This window comes from Psammomys obesus, unplaced genomic scaffold (genome assembly GCF_907164565.1).
Source record: "Psammomys obesus unplaced genomic scaffold, mPsaObe1.curated_primary_1811, whole genome shotgun sequence".
In the NCBI taxonomy this organism is placed as follows: domain Eukaryota; kingdom Metazoa; phylum Chordata; class Mammalia; order Rodentia; family Muridae; genus Psammomys; species Psammomys obesus.
This window is the reverse complement of record NW_026587216.1, coordinates 24,032,969-24,055,012: the sequence shown is the minus strand read 5'-3', so window position 1 is coordinate 24,055,012 and position 22,044 is coordinate 24,032,969. Positions and strand designations below refer to the sequence as shown.

The window sequence follows — 22,044 nt, the reverse complement described above, 5'->3', positions numbered from 1 at the left end:
TTCTAAGTCTTTGGGGATTTTTTTGTTGCTTTATTTTATGTGTATGAATTTATGTGTATGCCTACATGTATGTATACCAATATCATCATGCATGCCCAGTGCCCTCGGATGTCAGAAGAGGGCATCCAGTGCCCTGGGAACTGTAGTTAGAGATGATCGTGAGCCACCATGTTGGTGCCGGGAAATGAACCAGGTCCTCTGTAACATGTGTAACCGCTAAGCCATCCCTCTAGCCCCTAACACCTAATCCTTGGAGTAAAAAGAACAAACACAAATATTTATAACTAGCAAATGGTTTCTTAAATGGTCTCTCAGTCACTCCATTCCAGAACTCAGGAACCTGAAGTAGAATAACCAATTTGCAATCAGCCTGGACTACATAGTGAGATACTACTTCAAAGACAAAGGGGAGGAAGGGCAGAGGGAAGGAAGGAGAAAAGAGCACAGAGAATGGGAGAGGGAGAGAAAGAGAGTTCAAATAATGGAACCCTCCCTGGCATATCTCAGAGACACCTTATTTCAGTGACCTCATTTTGAGAAGAACACTGCGGAAGTCCTCCACATCTAGAGGACTTTACTAGAAGAGTAAAGATGTGGTGACCGAATGAGCCCTGTTCCAATGCCCATACAAACATAAGCTCACAGTGACAAGACAAATTTGAATGCACTAAAAGCAGCCCTGGCATAATCAGGAAAGGAGAGCAGTTGAGAAATATGAAGACTAAGATTTTTCAAGTATCAGCTGTTAAAAATGAATGCAGAAGAGCTCTTTCTGAAGCCTAGCACTGTGCCCCTCACCGTGCTTACTGCGTGTAGCCAGATCCACTGACGGCGACTGCTGTGGTATTGGTAAGGGTCATAAACTCAGCTAATTCACTCTGACAGCCTGGTGCTCTTGTTTCTCTTTGTTTTGTTTTGTTTTTTTAAATTGCCATATATTTACTGTCAGTAATTTGTGAAGCCTGGAGAAGTTACAAACACCCCATTTTTATCAAGGGAAAAGCAGGCAGGTCTGTGTCTGACCTCAGTGCTATTAGACTACATTTTTACTACAGTCTTTGCCCCTTTGCTTTCTGTTAATTTTTCCCAATATTACGTGCTTAGATATTAGCTTGAGATTTTCCTGTTTAACAGAGTGGTATAAGGGTCCTTCAATAACCTATAGTTATTCAGCATATACATTACTATTTTAGAAGACTAAAGACTACATATCAAGAAAAATATTCCCAGTTCTAAACTATGCATTTTTTTTTCACTGCAATTAAAAAAAAAAAAAAAACTCCCTCATTTCTAAAGTGGCTCCATTTTTACATTACCTCACTTTTTAAAGATTTTATTTATTTACTTTATGTATATGAGTGCTCTTTCTGCATATATACCTACATGCCAGAAGAGGGCATCAATTTCCAGTATAGATGGTTGTGAGCCACCATATGGGTGCTGGGAATTGCACTCAGGACCTCTGGAAGAACAGAGCCATCTCTCCACCCCCTAATTCATTTTTCTAAAGACTCATTTGTTTATTTGTACATTTGTCTGCTGTGTGTGTGCAGATGTACATGCTGGTGATCACAGAGGCCAGAAGATGCTGGATTTCCTGGAGCTAGACTTACAGGCACTCGTGAGCTACCAGAAGTAGGTTCTGGGATCCTAACTCTGGTCCTCTGAAAGATCAGCCAGTACTCAACTCCTGAGCCATCTCTCTAGAGCTCCATTAATTCATCTTTCGTGTGTACCAACATGTGTAACTCTAAGGCACAACACCAGGACGAAGTTCTGAATTGACAATGGTAACAACAACACAACAATTGTCAAAACTGACAGTAAACGACGTAAAACAAAGTATTCTATATAGTTTATAAAAATGGAATGATTAAAGAACAGGCGGGCAGGGCTGGAGAGATGGCTCCACAGTTAAGAGCACTGGCTGCTCTTCAAGAGGTTCTGAGTTCAATTCCCAGCAACCACATGGTGGCTCATGACTATCTAGAGTGAAATTTGGTGCCCTCTTCTGGTGTGCATGAAAACAGTGCACTTGTATACATAAAATAAACAAATCTTTAAAAAAAGAAAACAAATAAGTATGCGTACTGATGTTTAAAAGAAAAAAAGAACAGGTATCATATCTTGTAAAAGTTTTATCTCACTGAAATCTTGAAAAAATGCCTTTTGGTGTTACGGTTGTTTCTGTTGGGTAGCTAAAGAGTAGAAATTCTCACTGAAGGAAAAGAGCAATGCAGACAAGAGAAAGAATACATTCAAAATGAAGGAGCAGCTGGCTAAGGTGGCCTATGCCTTTAATCTCAGTAACTGAGAGGTAGATCTCCTGAGTTTACAGCCTGGTCTACATGGCTAGTTCTAGGCCAGCCAGGGTGACATATTGAGACCCTATCTTAAAAAAAAAAAAAAGTGTGGACACAGGGAGGAGGTAACCGTGGTGGGGAGGTAATATATGAGAATAAAGTAATAAGTAAGAGGAAGATGTAATAATGAAGATTAAAAGACTGGCAGTGAATGGCTCAGTGGTAGAATGTTTATGTAGTATTAGTGAGGCCCTAAGTTCAATTCCCAGTACTGTAAAATACCAACAAAACTTTCTCCAATTTCATCTAACTGACACTGAGGGTGGAAAGTAACCACGGGACAGGAGAAAAAAGAACCCCCTACACAACACCAGGATTACACTTACAACCGTATTCATATTCCTCCCTTTTTCAGGCAGGGCTGCATGTAATCCAGGCCTCCCTGGAACTTGTTCTGGAGCCGAGAATGACCTTGAACACTGGCTCTTCCTGCCTTCCCTTGCTGGCTTTACACATGGAGGTGTGTGTCACCATGACCAGCCATTACTCTAATATTTAGAAACGATTTTAGTAATAGTCTAGCACTGAAATAACATTACATTATCCAAACAACACAGACGAAAAACTTTCTCTCAACTGAATTCTGAGCTCATTTTCTACAGACCTTAACTTCTGTTATTTGTTGCGTTTTCCTCTTTGAGGAAAAGGAATGCCCAAAACAACCGTTTTCATTCTTTAAAATAGCACTTTCAACAACCTGAAAAGGACCCAGAAAGTGAGAAATCTGACAGGTGTAGCTCCCAATAGTAAGCAGCACAGTGGGGACCTGTAAATACAAAACTTACTGGAACTGAGGTCAGAGGACTGCCTGGGGCCAGCCTGGCTATAGACCCTCGTGAAGGAGAGGGGTGGGGTTAAATACTTTTCCATGCCCAAAAGGTACAGGAGAAAACAGCTATATACTAAAAGCCAAACAGTGTCAAGGGCTAAGATGGCTTCCATTTCCAGCAGTGTGGATATCCTGGGTAACTCTAGAAAACAACAACAAAATAAATACAGTAACCCTGAAATCCAGGAATACAGTCTGTGCTTTACAGTGGTGACTTCAACCAAACCTCAACACAGCATTTTTACAACAACACAACCAATAATGGGAGGAAGGAGAAAATACAGCGTAAAGTAAAGCACATCTCAGCCAGCCATGGTGGCACACGCCTTTAATACCAGCACTAAGGAGTCAGAGGGAGGCAGATCTCTGTGAGCCTGGCCCCCAGAGTGAGTTCCAGAACAGCCAAGGCTGCAGAGAAACCCTGTCTAAAAAAAAAGAAAGAAAAAAAGAGCAAAAGAGAAAGAGAGAGAGAAAGAAAAAGAAAGTGAGAAAGAAAGAAAAGCACATCTACTGATACTTCACACAAAATTAAACGTTTAAAATTTACGTAAGATACACAGGATACAGTGGGTTCACACCTTTGATCACAGTACTCAGGAAGGCACAGGCAGGTGGGTCTGTGAATTTGAGGTTAGCCTGGTCTATGTAGGGAGTTCTAGTACAGCCAGGGCTACATAATGAGGCTCTGTCTCAGAGAAAAATAAACAGGGGCTGGCGGGGTGACTCAGCAAGTCTAAGTACTTGTTCTTACAGAAGACCTGGGCTCAATTCCCAGCACCCACAGGGAGACTCACAACATCCAGACGTCCAGCTCCTTCAGTGGGCACCTGGTACAGAGCTACACAGAAAAACAAAACTTCACACACATAAAAATGAAGTCAAACAAACAAACAAATAAACCTATTAGACAACAGGAACTGTCTCTAAAGTGAAATTATGAGCAGAGGTGGAGAACAGCCAGGACTCCTCTAGCGCCCCCCCCCCCCCACGCCACCATGTAGTCCTGGCAGAGTGAGGACTATCCAGAGGGCCAGGTGCCACTAAGGTGAGCAAACATATAGTGGAGAGATGGGAGAGAAGAGAAGCAGAATGGCTGTGTGCACACTGGAGACTTGAGGGTAGTGAGGAACAGCCTGATGTGAGGAGCCTGTACTGGCACCTGAGGCCATGGTGATATCCCAGCCCACACTTCCACTGAGGGCTAAGTCTGGGCCCATGTTACCACCATGTGGACGTCCCTGGTCTGGGCTGCTGTCTGGGGCCATGTTGACGTCTGAAGGCAGCACAGAGGTGGCTCTCCCCGCCACCAGCTGTGCCATGGTAGCGGTGGCCCTGGTGGCATGGGCTTGGGTGAACCAGACCCGAGGGCATGAGTGCAGCAGAGCTGTCCCTGCTCCTCACCAGCTGCGGCACTTGGGAAAGCAGCCTTTACATCTCCCCTGGGCAGCACAGTAGAACTGGCCCTGGTAGTGTGGGCCTGGAGAGCACTGAGGGCGAGGGCAAGGGTGAGGGCATCGGTGTGGGAGAGCTAGCCCCAACTATCCAGGGGTCAGTGCTGGAAAGATGGCTCTGGTGGCATGAGCATGGGAGAGCCTGTCCTGACCCACACCTGGGCAAAGCAGGAAAGCTGGTCCTGGTGGCACAGGTGCAGGAGAGCTGACCAATTCAGCTACCACCCAGGCCCAGATCCAGGCCCACCCCAACATCTACCCCGTCGATGAAGTGCTAGCGTGAGTGAAGGGACCAGTCTTGCAGAACCAAAGCTGCAGGATCTCCATGACACAGGGCAACAACAGGATATCTGAGAGGCGTCCCAGTAAGGATCCAGTACTGATGGTGTGGCAGAAGCCAGAGGCCAGGAACCAGACCAATGACTCATTGCAATGAACATTTTGCAAGTAAAGCTGTTCAGGCAAAAGTGTGAGACACTGACTGCAGCTTCAACAGCAAGATTTTGTTTGTTTTTTGGTTTTTGTTTTGGGTTCATTTTTACTTTATTTTTTTCCTTTTGGGGGTTTGCAAAGGCAGAGGACAGATATGGAGGGATGGGGAGATTAGTGGATTTGGGGTACATAATATGAAATTCAAAAAGAACCAATAAAAAGTTAAAAAATGAGCAGAATGACACTATTTTCCAATTTTAAAAATTATCTTTAGGGGGTGGAGAGTTGGCTCAGAGGTTAAAAGCACTGGCTGTTCTTTCAAATGTCCCAAGTTTAACTCCCATTAACCACATGGTGGCTCATAACCATCTATAATGAGATCTGATACCCTCTTCTGGCCTGCTGGCTCTCAAACAGGTAGAATACTCTATAACTAATAAATACATAAATCTTTAAAAAAAAAAAAAAAAAAAAAAAAAAAAGAATTATCTTTAGTACGATGCACGCATGTAATCCCAGCACTTGGAGAAGCAGAAGTAGGTGGATCTGTGTGAGTGAGGCCAGCCTGGTCCACAAAGTGAGTCCAGGTGGACTGCTGTGAGTTCAAGGCCAGCCTGGTCTACAAAGCAAGTCTAGGACAGCCAAGGCTATAGAATGAAACCCTGTCTCAAAAACAGTAAATAGACCAAGAAATTGCAAGGGAGGCTGCAGAGGAGTGCAAATGTCTAAGGGAAATTACAACTTTCCCTTCCCCAAGCCAAAATCCCAGGAACACTGAGGCTGCAGAGATCAATGACTCTCTCCACTCCTCAACACACATACATCACGGACCTGCCAAGCAGAGGGACCCAATAACCTCACCTTCCAACTCAGCCGTTGTGCCAGCAATTCCATCTGCAACTGTGCCACTCACAACCCTGGTCAGAGAAACTTCGCTTTGCAGAGGGCAACAATTAATACAGAGACCCGTAACTGGTCAAAGTACTGAGAAAGAGTTGATTGTACTGCTCAGCCCTAAATGGGATATGTACGTCAATTCCTTTCCCTCAAGGCCCTGGAACATCATGCAGAAGAGAAGAAAACAAATGTAAAAGCCAGAGAATGAGGAGATATGCTGGGAAATCCTGTCTTCTGCCTTGACATGGCTGTTATACTCACAAACTCACAAGAGCTATGAGTGCTGACCAAGACCTCACCAAGACCCAGGCAGTCAAAATTCCAGACTGGACAGAGAGAGGTACACAAGGGCCCACACCCAGGCAGCTGATGGCTGCTGAGAAGCAGAAATCACACTCCTCTGCTGATGTAACTACTAGTAGCCAATACCCAAGGGCATGGCCTCACAGACCTAGGTGCATACAGGTGGGGGTAGAAGAGGAAGAAGAAGAGGGTGGTTATGAGTGGAAAAAAGAATACATTACAAAATGATGCATTTTTTAAGATAATGTATGGCCAGGCATAGAGGTCCCAGTCCTTGGAAGGTGAAGATAACAGAAGTTCTCCCACATAGTGAGTTCTAGGCCAGTCTGAGCTACACTGCACAAAAAACCCAAGAAACAAGAGTCATGGGTCAGCAGTGAGTACTTGCTGGTTTTCCAGAGGGTCCACTTTGGTTCCTAGTACCCCTGTTGGGCAGCTCTCAATTTGGTTGTAACTCCAGCTCCATGGAATCTGAAGTCTCTACTGGCCTCCCCAGGCACCTGCATACACATGGCAAACACAAACATATACACATGGTGGGAGGGGGGGAGGGAAGAGCCAAATTAAATAAAATAAATACCATACTTGGGTGGTGGTGGCACACACCTGTAATCCCAGGACTCAGGAGGCAGAGGCAGGGGGATCTCTGAGTTTGAGGCCAGCCTGGTCTACAGAGCAAGTTGCAAAACAACCAGGACTATACAGAGAAACCTTGTTTTAAAAAGCAAAACAAAAATCTAAGTACAGCTTTTAAAATAAATACCTTATAAATTCTTCTAGGCACACACAATTGTTAAGAATAAATTCCTAACAGCTATAGCAAACAGTCAATCATGTCAATCTGAGCATACTTGATACTCTAATTCTGCTCCACAATGAAATTTCTTTGCAGAATTGTGTCTGCTCACAGAAAAATGGCCATTAAACAAGAAATTTTGAGAAAATTAGTAAGATTATTAATGTTTTATTATAGATGAGAAATATAGTTCTTTGATAGAACTGTAATTATGTAGAAAAACAGGAAATACAAAAATATTTCTATAGTTTTAAATCTGATTCTTAAATATCCTACAGAAGATTAAACTTAGAAATGTTTTAGGTCTCCTGAACGCTACATTGGAAACAATAACAAATTGTATTATAACTAATCCAGTTTATAAGTTGTTCATCTAAAATCCCTATGTGGTAATGTAAAGACACATGTTTAACTGAGGCTGCATGTTAGAATTAACTAAGGAGGGGCTGGAGAGAGGGCTGCTCTTCCACAGGACCTGGATTCCACCCCCAGCACCAACGTGGCAGCTCACAGCTGTCTGTAACTCCAGTTCCAAGAGATCCAATGCCCTCCTCTGGACATCTCAGGCAAGGTATACAAGTAGGGTGCAGACACACAGGCAGGCAAAACACCCAGGCACATAAAATAGTAATAAATCTTTTTAAGAAGAAGAAAAAAGAATTACCTAAGGAGTCAAGAGAAAATTCCAAAATGCATGCCAGGACAATTGACTCATAATCTGGGGACTTGTAAGTTTTCCAGCTGACTTCAATATGAGGTCAAAGTTGAAAACAGCTGGTTTGAATTGTGTGGGCCAACTTGAAAAACAAAACCAAACACAGCAGAGAGAAGTCACTAAACTTCAGGAGAAAGTGAAAACAAGGAACTTGGCTGCAGGAGCACATTTTACCAGCTCTAACCTGGCTTACACTTCCAACTCAAAGACAGCCTGAAACCTAAGACAGTCAATTTGCAGTATTCACTGTAGTTTGTATCTTAGCAAACACTGAGTTGGTGAGTATGGAACTCGCTGCTCTAGAGGGAACAGAATTCTCTAGTGGTCTAGTGCATCAGTCAACCACTAATAAACCCCATTCTCTTTAAAGATCCCTTACTGGGTTGAACATACAGTTAATCAGTAGAGCCCTTGCCTAGCACACAGGAGGCCCTACCCAGCACAACACACAATAACTAAATAAATACATGTCGCTCATTTACTATACATTGTTAACTCATTAACATCAAACTCACAGCCACAGCACTGTAATTTATGCTTGAGTGAATCTTATCTGACACAAGCATTTTTCTCTAAGGCACATGATAGCATGCATGAACTCAGGACCCCTAAACAGCACTTTAATAATAGGTTTGCAGCTAATTTTAAACAGAGAAATCATCAACAAAAGCACAAAAAATGCAAAACACAGGGCACCAAATGGACCCCAGAAAGGATGCTTGCTGTCAGCAGAACAGTGTCTTGTTTGTCCTTCAGTGTGTGCTTAGGGAAACACACCCTCACTGCAAATGTGACCCCAAAACACTTTCAGAATTGATTCAGGGCTTCAGACAAATTTAAACAAGTAGGTGGATTCAAATACAGAATCTGTAAGAACGAGGACCCAGCATCATCCGGCTCCCAAAGTTCAGCATACCCAATTTCCTTATGATTCTCCTTAGTGTAGCACAAAGTAGGTTTAATTTCTACATTTTATTTGCACGACTGAAGTCGGATTTTATGGAGTCCTTTATAAAATGTAACTACAGTTTAAACAAACAAAAAAAGGTTGTTTATAACCGGAACACTCACTCTGTAAGATATCTGTCCTGTGGCATTTTTTAAAGTCTAATGCCAGTGTACCTTTTTTAATTAAAATGAAGACTAACACAGAAATACATGGAGTCTTAGTAATAGTCTGTTAGGATAAAAGCCAACTTTCTAGTAGGGCTACAATATAAATTCTCTGCAGCGGCTCTCCACTTACTGGCTTCATATCATCAAACCTGACGAACTTTCAGTGTGGACAACTTCAAAACGAAAATAAGCTGCTGTGTAAATACTCAATACATCCTACACCATATTCAAAAGGAACTTTACATTAACCCAAAGACCTAAATGCATGAGTACAATTCTAGTCTTAGAAAATATAGATGTAGGTGGAGTGCTGGCAAACCGCCTCTGATCCGAGCCCTTGTGAACCAGGGCAGGCTGCTGTGTGTTTACAGGCCAGCCTGGTCTACATGTGTACAAACTCTTACAGGGCTGGAGAAATGGCATGCTTGCTGAGGACTCTAGTTTGGGTCTTAAGCACCACATCAGGTGACTTACGTGGCCTGTAACTCCAGCTCCAAAGGATCCAAGATGCCCTCTTCAGGCCTCCATCAAGTGCACTCATATGAACACACCCCCCGCACAGACACACATGCACAGACATAACTAAAAATAAAGTCCAGCGTGGTAGCCCACACCTCTAACCCCAGAAGTTCATTTTTGCTTGCGACATGGCTTCTTCCATGTAGCCTTGGCTGTCCTGGAACTCCCAGAAGACCAGGCTAGTCTTGAACCCAAGAGATCGGCCTGCCTTTACCTCCCAACTGCTGGGATTAAAGGTTACATCACCACCCAGCTTTAATCCATGCACTTCTTAAGAGGAGGAAGCCAGGGGCAAGAGCACTGGCTGCTCTTCCAGTTCAATTCCCAGCACCCACATCACAGCTTATAGGTGTCTGTAATTCTATATAGAGAGACCCTGTCTCAAAATAACACAGCAACAAAACCTTTCATAGTCAGGGATGGTGGCTTGTGTCTGTAATATCAGTACTCGTGACTACGACAGAAACGCCAACAACAAAAATCACAAATTCCTTCGTAATACACAACCAACTGTGCACACTGTCTTGGAGTACTGTGACCCAATGCAAGAAAATTATTGAAGGGGAAGGGGAGTTAGTTAGCTGAGACTCTCCAATTTGGAGGCTAGTCTGACAGAAGTTGGAAGTAAGTTGAAGGCTATGCTTGCAACTGGCATCTAAGCAGGGGCAGCCTTGTAGGACCTGAGTAACTCTGGCAGCAGATAAATGCTTTCTGGAGGAAATGAAGTCAGTAGTAAAGTATCAAGTGTTATGAGTACAGAGCATAAAGTTTTCTCTATGGACCTAGAAAGTTAAAATACAACTACTCCACTCCTCAATACACATCTGAAACAAATCAAATATGCAGGTACAGAAAAATGTGGACAGCATAATCACAGCACCATTGTTCATCCCAACAGGGAAACAATCTGAGTTACCAACTGATGAATGAAAGCAGAAAACAGAATGAACTTGGCAAATGGAGAGACAAACCCCTTAAGCCCATAAAATACACTATTGTTTATCTCCACACCCTCTGATAAGATCTGCAGCACAGATGAACTCCAAGATGCACAGCTTCCAAACCCAGCTACCCTGGCCTGATGCTGGGGCCAAGAGGGCCACGGGAGTGACTGCAAACACACAGGCTCCTTTTCGGGTTGATGAGAATATGAAAAGAGAGTAGTGATAGAGAGTCATGATAACGAGTAAATCAAAAACCTTGCAATACACACTTTATAACACAGGAATTCTTTATTGTAGTTCTTTATTTTGGAGAGGGCGTGCTCCATATATGACCGAAGCTTCTTGTGCTAGACAAAACTTCACCACTGAGCTAGAACCCAGCCCACACACTTCAAGTTAAAGGAAAAAACTAGGCCTTTCAAAGAGGCATGGAAGGATCGTAATTGTACTTGGCTCAAATTATGAAGGTGACTGATCAAGAATGTACTCTAACTGGAATCCATACTTCCATTCTTCCTAGGATATGGAAATAAATAGTCCTCATATGACAAATAATCATAAAAGAAATCTGTTTTATTTTCTGATAGTCAAAGACCAGAAATCAAAAGAACAAACAAAACTCGTGCACAAGAGTTTAAATATGGAGTCCTGTGGTTCCATAATTAGAACTCACAAGCACTTCAAAAAAATTCATGAAATGAGATAATCTGCAGCTTTTTCAAATAGGACCGTTTATCATCCCTATATTAAGCCTAGTAGAAAAAAAGGTTACACAGCTATTAAAATGCAAAATTAGAATCAAATCCAAATTTATTGGATTCCAGAAGCTGTGCTCATTCATTCACCATTTACAGAGGGCCTCCTATACACTAGCCATCGTTGCACGCCGAGGAAATGGAAAGCTAATTAATTTTCAACAGACCCTAATTCTCAGGGACTTAGAAACGTGAGTTAGTGTGAGGGAGGAGTGCTGTTCGTACTAGGTAGTCCAAGGGCCTCACTGAAGAAATGCTCCAAGGATTTGAGTTAGGGGCAGGGAGGGGGGACAGGCCTGATGGAAACAGCAAGGAGCCAACACATAACAGGAACCTGAGTATCTGGGAAAGGATAAGGCCTTAGTTCAATGGTTCTCAACCTTCCTCATGCCGACACCTTTTAATATAGTTCTTCATGTTGTGGTGACCCCCACCATAAAATTATTTCATTGCTACTTCATAAGTGTAATTTTGCTACTGTTATGAATCATAAGGTAAATACCGGATATGCAGGATCTTGATATGCCGCCCCATGGGGGTTAGGACCTACAGGCTGAAAACCCTGTTCTTAGTCCTATCACAGTCTGAAGAAAATAAGGAAGCCAGAGTCAGGCTGTGACTCAAGTGGCCATTTGCCTTCTGTTGAGAGTGTAATGAGTTGGAGAAAAAAGACAGTAAGAGTTCAAGGATGAAGCTAGAAAAATCTTCTGTGAAACTGCTAATATAAAATCCAGAAAGGAATGATGATGATGTAAGATACAACATTTCTCAATCTCTTTTGTAGGCGGAATTGCCATCATTTGCAGATGGTCTGATGATGGGGTGGGATGACTCTAAGGTTCCTAGTTTAGAAAAAAACAAAGTTGGCAAGTACCAACAAGGAGAAAACAGGTTTGGGGAAGAGAATTTTAAAAAAGCAATTTGATAGCTGAATGTAATGGTACATGCCTGTAGTCCCAGCACTTGGAAGGTTACAAATTTGCAGCCCCCCTGGGCTACATATTAGAAGATCCTATCTCAAAATGAAATAAAAGCAGTTTAGACAAGTTTACCTCTTCCACTCTCTGTCTTACACTACAATGCATCTTGTTTTCTGTAGCACAGATTTCTCAGGTCTCAAAACAGTCTCCACTCTGGAGCCTCTGATTCCAGAGTCCAGGTTCTTTATTCGTAATAGTCTTGCGAACACCTCTGAATGATAAGATTTCTTTTTCTTTGTTTTATTTCAAACATCTCAGAGGTATGAAATATTTCTTTGTGATTAAAAACCTGTACTCAAAAAACTATCAAGTGAGTAAATTTCTAAAAGCAGCTGAAAAACTAAAACAAGTCTTTTACAGATATTAATCACAAGCAGACACCAATTACAGAGTGATGCAATGGCCATCATCAAGTATGTGAAACCAAAGGGCATCATCTAAAAGGCGCCAGGTCACCCTTTCAATCCTCCTTGACAGAGAAGTTTTTTCCAACACTGAAAACTCACCATTATCACTTTCTCAGTACACAGCTAGTGCACACATATTTTGATCCCCAAAGTAATTTCATTATGACTGTTAACGGATATTTTCTCCTCCCAATGACTTTTGAGAGAGGGTCTCTCTGTGTAACCCCAGCCATTCTGGAACTGGCTGTGTAGGCCAGAATTCTGCGACAGATCTGCCTGTCTCTCTCTGTCTCCTGGATGCTGGGGATTAAAGGTGTGCACTACCACAACAGCTTCCTTTCAGTTTCTTAGTGACAGAGGCTGGACATCACTGTACTGAGGAGGACTTGTCTCCTCTCTCCTTCAGTGCTGGGGGTGGAACCTGGACCCTCAAGTGCACTAGGCAGCTGTGCTACCGCTGAGCAATGAATCCCCAGCCCATCTTAACTCTTGACTGACAAGCTAACTAATGGCCCCAATAACTTCTCCACAACGCCAAACTTCGTAAAATCATTACCTTACAGATGAACATCATTGCTAGATTTCAGAACTTGGTTTCAAATGTTTCATTAATTATATAATTTTGAAGAGGTCACTCACTTCCCCAAATAAGTAGCTTACAGAAATGGCTAAGTCATAATAAAAGAGTTTCCTGACTTTTACAAAACTGCAGTACCAGATTAGGGAAAAAAAAAAAAGTACTTAGAAAAAGTTTTACAAACACATACAATACAATGAACAACTTTCTTTACTAGATAATGTGAATCTGAATTTTAAAGTATTACTGTATAGCTCTTTAACCTTGCCACTAAAAACTTGCTTAACTGATTTCCCTGAAGTAAAATTAATGGAGAATTTGCTATCCATGAATGCTTCTTCAAGTGGGTGGCAAGTGATGGACAAATATTTATTAAACTCACAAGCTTTTAAAAGATTAAAGCAATTTTATCGGGCTTTCATGGAGTCACTGAGGAGGGGAGCTTGAAGGGTTAAAAATCTATACAGTCCTAAGACAAATACGCAAGAGATCCCATAAAGCCTAAGTGATAGAACACAAAAATAAAACGGACAGAATTACCATCACTTTTTGCTTTTGATCACTTACGTTTGTCATCTACATAGAACACCCTCGGTTCTACACTATGCAGATTCCCTAGTCCAACCTTGGCGCTTGCTCTGACACCTCTGGCTACCCTATTACTAAAGAATCTAGCAAACCTCAGACATCAGATTCCAAGTTTCCCGACAGTAAATAAGCTTCAGGATCCCAGATGACAATTTTCCAATTTCTGATTATGCTATGACATAATTATGACATCAACAAGTAGTAAGGGAGCATTTCATTGTCAAGGCAACCAGACTACTATGACAATATCGTAAGAGCCCATATACTACCTCTCTCAATCTCGCTAGCGAAATAACTTGAGCCAAGAGTTGTGAACAATCCAAGATCAGATCCAATTAAGTGGCAGAGGATGAAAACTCAGTGCTGTCAATTTTGATGCATACCTTCATTCTAAGCACTCAGGAGACAGAGGCAGAGAAGATCTGTGAGTTCTGGTCTACATAACCAGTTCCAGGACAGCCATGGCTACATGGTAAGACACTGTCTCAAAAAAAGAGAGAAGAGGAAGGAAGGAAGGAAGGAAGGAAGGAAGGAAGGAAGGAAGGAAGGAAGGAAGGAAGGAAGGAAGAAAGGAAGGAAGGAAGGGAGAAGGAAGAAGGAAGGGAGAAAGTTGTCCACAAAGAATAACCATTTCTTATAATTGCATTATTTAGAGTTGACAAACATCAGCTAGTATGTGCTAAATTCCTAAGACCATAGACATAAAAGGCATCAAATTAGGAAAGTACATCAGATATAATTTTAATAGTCCACTGCCTTACTCACTCAGACACCTTGTTCAAACTAGGTTTGAAAAAAAAAAAAAAAAAAAAAAAACAAAGTTGTTGTTGAGACAGGGTGTCTTTAGGTGGCCCTGGCTGTCCTGGAACCCACTGTGTAGACCAGACTGAAACTGAACTTGTACTCAGATATCTTCCTGCCTCCGCCTCCCAAGTATTGGGATCAAAGGCTTAAGCCCTATGCCCAGCTTCAACTAGGTAAATTTTAAAACTTCTAGTTTAAAAAGGAATCTGAACAAAAAAGGCTATAAATACTGAATGAAAAAAATATGAAAATCAAACTTTAAGTATTTCAAGACATGAACACAAAAATGCAATTTTAGGGTTTGGCTAAAATTAATACACTAATATTGTTATACTTTACAAACATTTTCAGAATCACATAAACACTAATAAAATGATGCTTCTGCAGTCTATGGGGGAAGTTTTCAACAACACTCATCTTTCAAGTGCTAGCACTGAAACCTATTACAAAGAACTTTTCACTTAATTTTTTAAGATTTCTTGAATTACCACAATCAAGTTTATGTTTATTTCTTTATCTCCTACCTATTTTAAGTATTACCGTTAGCAAAACATTCTTTTAAGGATGAGTTCTTAAGCTGGGCGCGGTGGCACACGCCTGTGATCCCAGCACTTAGGGAGACAAAGGCAGGGTGGATCTCTTGAGTTTGAGGCCAGCCTGGTCTACCCAGCAAGAGTCTGGTTTTTAAAAATGAAGATAAAGTACACCAAAAAAGCTCACGCCTTTAATCTCAGCAGAGGCAGGTAGATCTCTGGGTTCAAGGATAGCTCAGTCTACAAGAGTTCCTGAACAGCCAAACCAAACCAAAACCAAAACCAAAACCAAGACAACATAAAAGCAATTATAACTCAGCTTTAACATCCATATCCTCTAGTAAGAAACTGAAAGACTGTCCTAATTTGGTTTTACTGCATATAAAAATTATCTGATTGCTATCAAGTGATCAAATGACACATCACACATGCACAGGATCCATGTTTTTAAAATACAGCTCCTATTGCAGCTTAACTGATCTCTTCTTCAGCAATAGTAATAACCCCTGTGGTTAGCTACGGAAACCTAATCTTATCTAAAATACTTGCTGAGTTAATGAATACATTTGATCATTTAGTTGTAGTGTTATGCTTAATTAAGTTATTTTGAAAAGAGCTAACTAATGCTGTTAAGATGGTCAGGAAGTAAACAAAGATACTGAAATTACTGAAACAAAAACCACACTGAGTGCCCTTCAAAGTAGGCTATGGAGCTGGAGAGATAGCTCTCCAGCTATTTCTTGCAAAGGACCCCAGCTTATTCCCAGGACCATACGGAGCAATTTCCAAGCACGTGTAACTACAGTTCCAAATCAGACATGGCCTCCGAAGGCACCTGAACTCACAAGCACACACCCACACACAGACACAAAACACATACAATCAAGAAATAAAAATACAAGCTGAGTAGCAGTGTTGCACGCCTTTAATCCCAGCACTCTGGTGGCAGAGGCAGGCCCATTTCTCTCTGTGAGTTTGAGGCTAGCCTGGTCTACAGGGTGAGTTCCAGGACAGCCAAAACTACACACAGAGAAACCCTACCTCAAAAGACCTAAATAATTAAGTAAATGAAATACATCTTCGTCCAAATACTATTTCCAAGAAAAATTATCAGATACTTTGAAATGCATATAAAACGTCAAGGTTTAACTTTAATTAAAACAGAAAGGGTCAGTTCCCCACTCTAATCAACAGACAAAAGAATGACACACTGCTGCTAGAGGCTAAGGTAGTGGTTGATGCACAGAAACAGGCATAAAAAGCATTTTCCCCACCGTTAAGTTAAAGTCTCCGAATAAATTCCAAAAATATCTCTCTTACAAACAACTGCCTTTTCCAAATACTGTAAAAGTGGAAAAGCTAACCAGCTCTCTTGCCAAATACAAACACACGGCCAAATACAATCACAAGGGTGGTGGATTTTAATCTTTTTTCTTTAGCCTTAAATAATGCCTGTATCTTAAGACAGATCATCTTCAAGTGTTCATAACAAATGTCTTAAGAGAGATAAGAATCTTAAAGCAATCATATAGCCCATCCGCTGTCCAACTAGTGTTCCACAGTTCCTTTTTTGGCCTCAAATGACGAAACTTCTCTACCGTCTCTGGGGAGACGGGTAAAGTGTAACGTTTCCTGAAATTGTTCTTGTTTCGCTGCACCATTTCATGACACCTCTTCAACTAGAAATGTTCCTTGCAGTTTTATTGTTCTGCAGGAGAGGCCAGAAGGACAGCCAAATGCAAAAAGAATATTGTTAAGGAAAGCAGGTTGAAAGAGGATGCAGTGAAGGGGATGGGGGGGGGGGGGGTAAGAATTAAAAAGAATTTTAAGAAAAACAAGGGCCAACCAGGAGGATATCACACGGGTTAACAGCCGTCTTCTACCTAACTAAGGTTTTAAAGGTCTGGGGAAGAAGGGCAAAGGAGACACGGCCTTACCGAGTCCGCAAGGGTGGGGCATCGAAAGAAGAAAAAAAAAAATTTAAGAGGGCGAGTTTCTCCCGAATCCGAGGACCAGGCCCACGAGCTCGCATCCTGGGTGGCACAGGACGCTGGGGACACGGACGAAGGGCGGCTTCGAAGAAGAGACGTGGGCTGCCGGGGAATGCCCGGGAGTGCGGGCTTGACAGAGAGCAGGCACCCACGGGGCACGGGATGACGACCGGAGAGCAGCGGGCAGGAGCCCGGGAATCCGACGCTGCGCGTGGGAGGCCGGGCAGAGGCCGCGGATCGCCGTGGGCAGGCGGTCGTCCTCGGCCCTCGGCGAGGCGCTCTCCGGCTGCCCCACGCTCTGCCCGTCTCCGGCCGGTGGGACCGCGGGCACAGCTGTTTCCACCCTGCCGGGGAGCGCCGGGGAGGAGGGGGGAGCATCCCCGCGGCGGCCGTCCTCGCGCAGGGGCGCGGAGGGGAGCCTCCCCCGCGGGGCGCACGCCGAACTTCGCCCTTTCTTCCCCTCCGCCGCCTTTATGCCACAACTTCGCGGCCGCGACTGTCCGCGGCCACCGGCCGACACCCCCGCTCCGCCCGCCCGCCCGCCCGGCGATCCCCCGACGCCCCGAGGTCGGGGAAGGCCGCCCGGAGCCGGGCCCTGCGGTCCCGGGCGAAGCCCCCTCTCCGATCGCTCGCCCCATCTCGGTGGCCCCCTCGCCCACCCCGTTGGAGCAGCTCCGCTCACCTGCATTGACGCCATGATGAAACCATCCCCCCAAGGCCAGCGAGGCCTGAGACGCAGGGGGCGGAGCCGCCGTGCTCGCGTCACACCGCGGGGGCCCAACATCCCGGGCACGGGGGCGGGGTCGACGATGGGAAGGGGCCTGCGCGTCCGATTGGCTGGCACGCGGGCACCCGGGGGCGGGGCGGGGCGGGGCGCCTTGGGTACCTTGCATCCCAGCCAGTTTCCACGCGGGCCCACCCTGTGTTCGGGCCGCAGTGTAGACTGAGGTCACAAAGCTGTTTGGATCCGCCGGGTTATTTCTGAGGGGGAGCAGAGGAGGGTTTTCCAGCTACAGATGTAAGATTTATGGGGATTTTTATTTTTATTTTTTTTAAACCCAGCTTCGTATGAAAAGCGTTTCACTCCTGAGCCAGATACAACTTCGCCTTTGGATGCTGTCTTGACAGACCCCGGGAGGCTTCTACTTTGGAGGGCAGAGAGTCACAGGTTTCCCTATAGGACAGAATGAAAACTGAGACCAGGGCAACGCTGTGATCTTAAAAGCAAGAGCAGTTGGATTTGTAGAGTTGAAACGTGCTGGGAAGCGAAGAGAGAATAGCAAAGTTTTCTTTTGTGTGCAATATTCCAGCTCCCTTTCCCAACGCTGTGCATTGTAAAACCCCCGTATTCTACAGTAATCGTTGTTACATCATTTAACCTTGATTAGCGATTTGACTCGCCGCGATTTATCAGTATAATCATAGTTCCAGTAAGACACTTAATCTTTGTGCCATGCTTAGATTTCTCTTCAGCTGTTCTGTGTTGGGGCAGTTTCATGATCAGCCGACCCATGAAAGAGTTTGGGTAGGAAACGCTGAGTATACAGAATTTATTCTAGGAATGCACCAGTTCTGCCAACGTTTATCAGAAGTCACATTTTTAAAGCTCTTCCGGAACCGAAGATGTCATTTGGTTTATAAGAGGAAAATGGAAGCCAAAAGCTTGCACCTCGTGTCCTAGCTCTAAAAGAGTCAAGGAGGCTGACATGTTGAGGAGAAGCCTTCTGCTTTACCCGAATGGAAATTTAAATCTTTATTTTTATTGACTTGGCTTCTTTTTTAGACATTTCTCTAAGATATAAATATAATGGCAGTGTAGGATATCACTCTTCACACTTAAGATAGATCATGATGTTCTCTGGGAACATCCGTAAGGAAATGTGTTCAAAAAAGGAAGAGATCTTTATGCCAGTTATTCTATGGCATAATCGAGACAGCTTATCCTCATCACAGAGACGCTTTCCTTGGGTATTCTCTGCCCTCCCTAGTCTCTTCACTCTTTTACCAGAAACGGGCTTTCTCCTTTTCTATGGAAAATGTGATCTTGAGGGAGTTTGCATGACTCGGAAATCAAGATTCAACCAGAAGCATATCGGGTGTCCGTTCAGTTGTGTCATCACCATTACAACATAGAATAAAACCTACATAGACCAGTGAAAGAGGTAAGCTTGTAGGAAAGGTTCCCAACTATTCATTCCAGACACCTCTGACCCTGTGATTTCAGGTTGTAATTTACCAGCTAATGTTAATTTTGTTTCAAAGCTGATTCTTCCTAAAGGTGTAAGTGACAAAAGGTGACAGCACAAACAAAGCATTATGACTTCATCACAGAGCAAATACCCTGCCAGGCAAGCTACTCAGGAGGGAGAAAAGTAGTTACAGGAATTTTGGTGTTGCTTACAGTAGGTCTTAGCCTCATATGTGTTCAAAGCATCTTCACAGGCGGGGAAAAAAATCAGTCATAGCCTAGGAAACTTTAAGCCTATCATCTTTATACTTTAGTTAATACATAATAGAGGGATGGGGTGTATAGTTAATGGAAAAGTCCATGGTTAACATGCAGGATTTGATCTCCAAGCACTGAAAGCAAAACTAAGGCCAAAAGTACACAATAGAATGTTCCCAACATGCTCAGGAGCAAAGAATGTGGCTTTCAGGTGGTATAGAGGAATATCTTCAGTGACCATAAAGTGTTCTCTAAAACTCTTGGCTGCCCATTATTGGATGAAGATGCTTACATTTCTTTCTCAGCATGTGGCTTATTAGTAGACAGGCAACTTTTTAAAAAAAATGCCTGATAATACCAAAAGGGGAAGAAGAAGTGAATCTTTAACCATAAAGTTGGAGTTGACACAACTCTGTTAGAAAATGGCTCAGCAACAATGAAGTAAAAGAGAAGCTGTTGAAAAGCAGTATTTGCAGCTGGGTGTGATGTGGTGGTGTACGCCTGTAATCTCAGCACTTAGGGAGGTAGAGGCAGCTGGATCTCTGTTTGACGCCAGCCTGTTCTATTTGGAAACAAACAAGCAGTATTTGCAATAAAACATAAGTATTAAAAATGCAATGTGTTAATGTCACATAATGATTCAAACAAATTGTAAAAAGATACCTTTGAGACAACTGGAATAAAAATACAATGAATATTAAGGAATTGTTATTATTGTTCAGCTAGGCGCATGCCTTTAGTCCCAGCACTCTGGCTCATGGTCAACCTGGTCTACAGAGCAAATTCTAGGACATCTAGGACTATTCAGAGAAACCCTGTCTCTAAAGGGAGGGTTGTTATTTATACAAAATTTAATAATGGTGCTAGTCGTGGTGGTGTACTACTTTAATCCCAGCATTCAGGAGGCAGATCTCTGGAAGTTCAAGGCCAGCCTGGTCTACAAAGCAAGTAAGCAAGTACAGGACAGCCAAGGCTATGCAGAAAAACAAACAAAAATTACACACACACACACACACACACACACACACACACACACAAACATTTTTGAGGCAGGGTTTCTCTGTGTAGCATTGGCTGTCGTGGACATGCTTTGTAAACCAGGCTGGCCTCAAACTCACAGGGATCTACCTGCCTCTGTCTCCCAAGCGCTGGGATTACAGGTGGGGGGCACCACACCCAGCTTAAAAAAGAAAAATTAATAATGGTATGTAGTGGAAGTTTTGATGTCTTTAAAAACTTACTTATGTTTTAATTCTAGGTGTAGGATATGGGGCTGCTTTAGAGTGGCCACAGCAGCAGACTATTTGCCTAGTGCAGACTCTGAAAGGGGTTTGATCTTTGCCAGCTGCAGATAGTTTAATTCTGAGAACTCTGGAGAGGGAATAAATGCCAGAGCCTGGAGAGAGATGGGGAAGAGGGTCCTCAAAGAAGGCTGATGATGCTCTCGATTCCCTGCTGCTCCTGGTTGTTGTTGATGCAGTTTGATGAGAAGAAGTTGGAGAGATCCTGAAACAAAGATTGGACTTGCCCCCAAGGAACCCAAGAACCCTAACTAGCAGGAAGTAGCTAAAGAGAACTATGTCCCCTCTACCCACTAACTTGCTTTCTCTCCTACCTAATATTGGGGGGGGGGTGGAGGTTGGAAGGTATTAGGGTGGATAAAGGAGAAGGGAAGAAGAAATACAAAGAAACAAACCCCATTAAAATATTTAAAATGTAGATGCTTACAATGGTATTCAGTCTTTCAGTTCCACAGCAAATATCAGCTGGGAAGTAGAGGCAGGTCTTCCTCATCTCCTCAACTGTTCTCACTTCCAACTCTTGTAAGGAAGAAAACAAACAAACAAACAAACAAAAAAAAAAACAGATTATAATAGGTGAGCAGGTGTCTGGATTACCCCTTCCTGGGGGAAAAGGAAATTAGATAATGTAGACCTGGATAACCACCGCACATTCTGATTAGATGGAGGAAAGATGAGACCCTCTAGTAATATCGGGGGACCCACAAAAGACACTGGGTCACAACTGCGATGTTTGTAATGCAATGTACCTAGATGGTTTGGGTCTATGACTCCCTAGACCAGAATGTCAGCAGCAATCTGCTGAGGCTTTGCTCACTGAAGTACAAGGAGGTAGGGCAGAGGCAAGGGTCTTCTTGCCTGAGTCCGTCTCCAAGGAGCCGTCCATGGTTGAAATGGAGGCATTCAACAACAAACAGCTTACTGGAGGATAGAAAAGGCATTAAATGAGAATTTGAGGTTTGCATTCTCATTCTAGCCCTGCCAGTCTATTTCCTATGGCACAACCTGCATGGTTTTCTCTGTATTTCAAATTTTGTAGAGCTAGTAAAACAAAATTTTAAAAAAAACTTTTTTTTTTCAAGATAGGGTTTCTCTGGTGTAGCCCTAGCTCTGTATACTAGGCTGACCTCAGACTCAGAAATCCACCTATCTCTGCTTGCTGGGATCAAAGGTATGTACGACAATGCCCAGCTTTTGAAAATGGAAATCTTAAATGATTTGCTTAACATGCCATCCTAAGGGGCAAGGAGCATAGTTCAGCGATGGGGTCTTCTTGCCTGCCATGCTCAAGACCTGG

The 22,044-nt window shown here is 43.2% G+C and overlaps 1 protein-coding gene across 1 annotated transcript in view; it reads right to left on the bottom strand.

The window, feature by feature from the left end:
* Ube2w (ubiquitin conjugating enzyme E2 W) overlaps window positions 1-17,742 on the bottom strand; it is a 49,410-nt gene extending 31,668 nt beyond the window's left edge. The window contains exon 1 of the mRNA XM_055603406.1: window positions 17,683-17,742. Coding sequence (XP_055459381.1) covers window positions 17,683-17,697 — 15 coding nt within the window. The 5' untranslated portion in view covers window positions 17,698-17,742. The remainder of the gene's footprint in view (window positions 1-17,682) is intronic.
* Window positions 17,743-22,044: the final 4,302 nt, after the last annotated feature.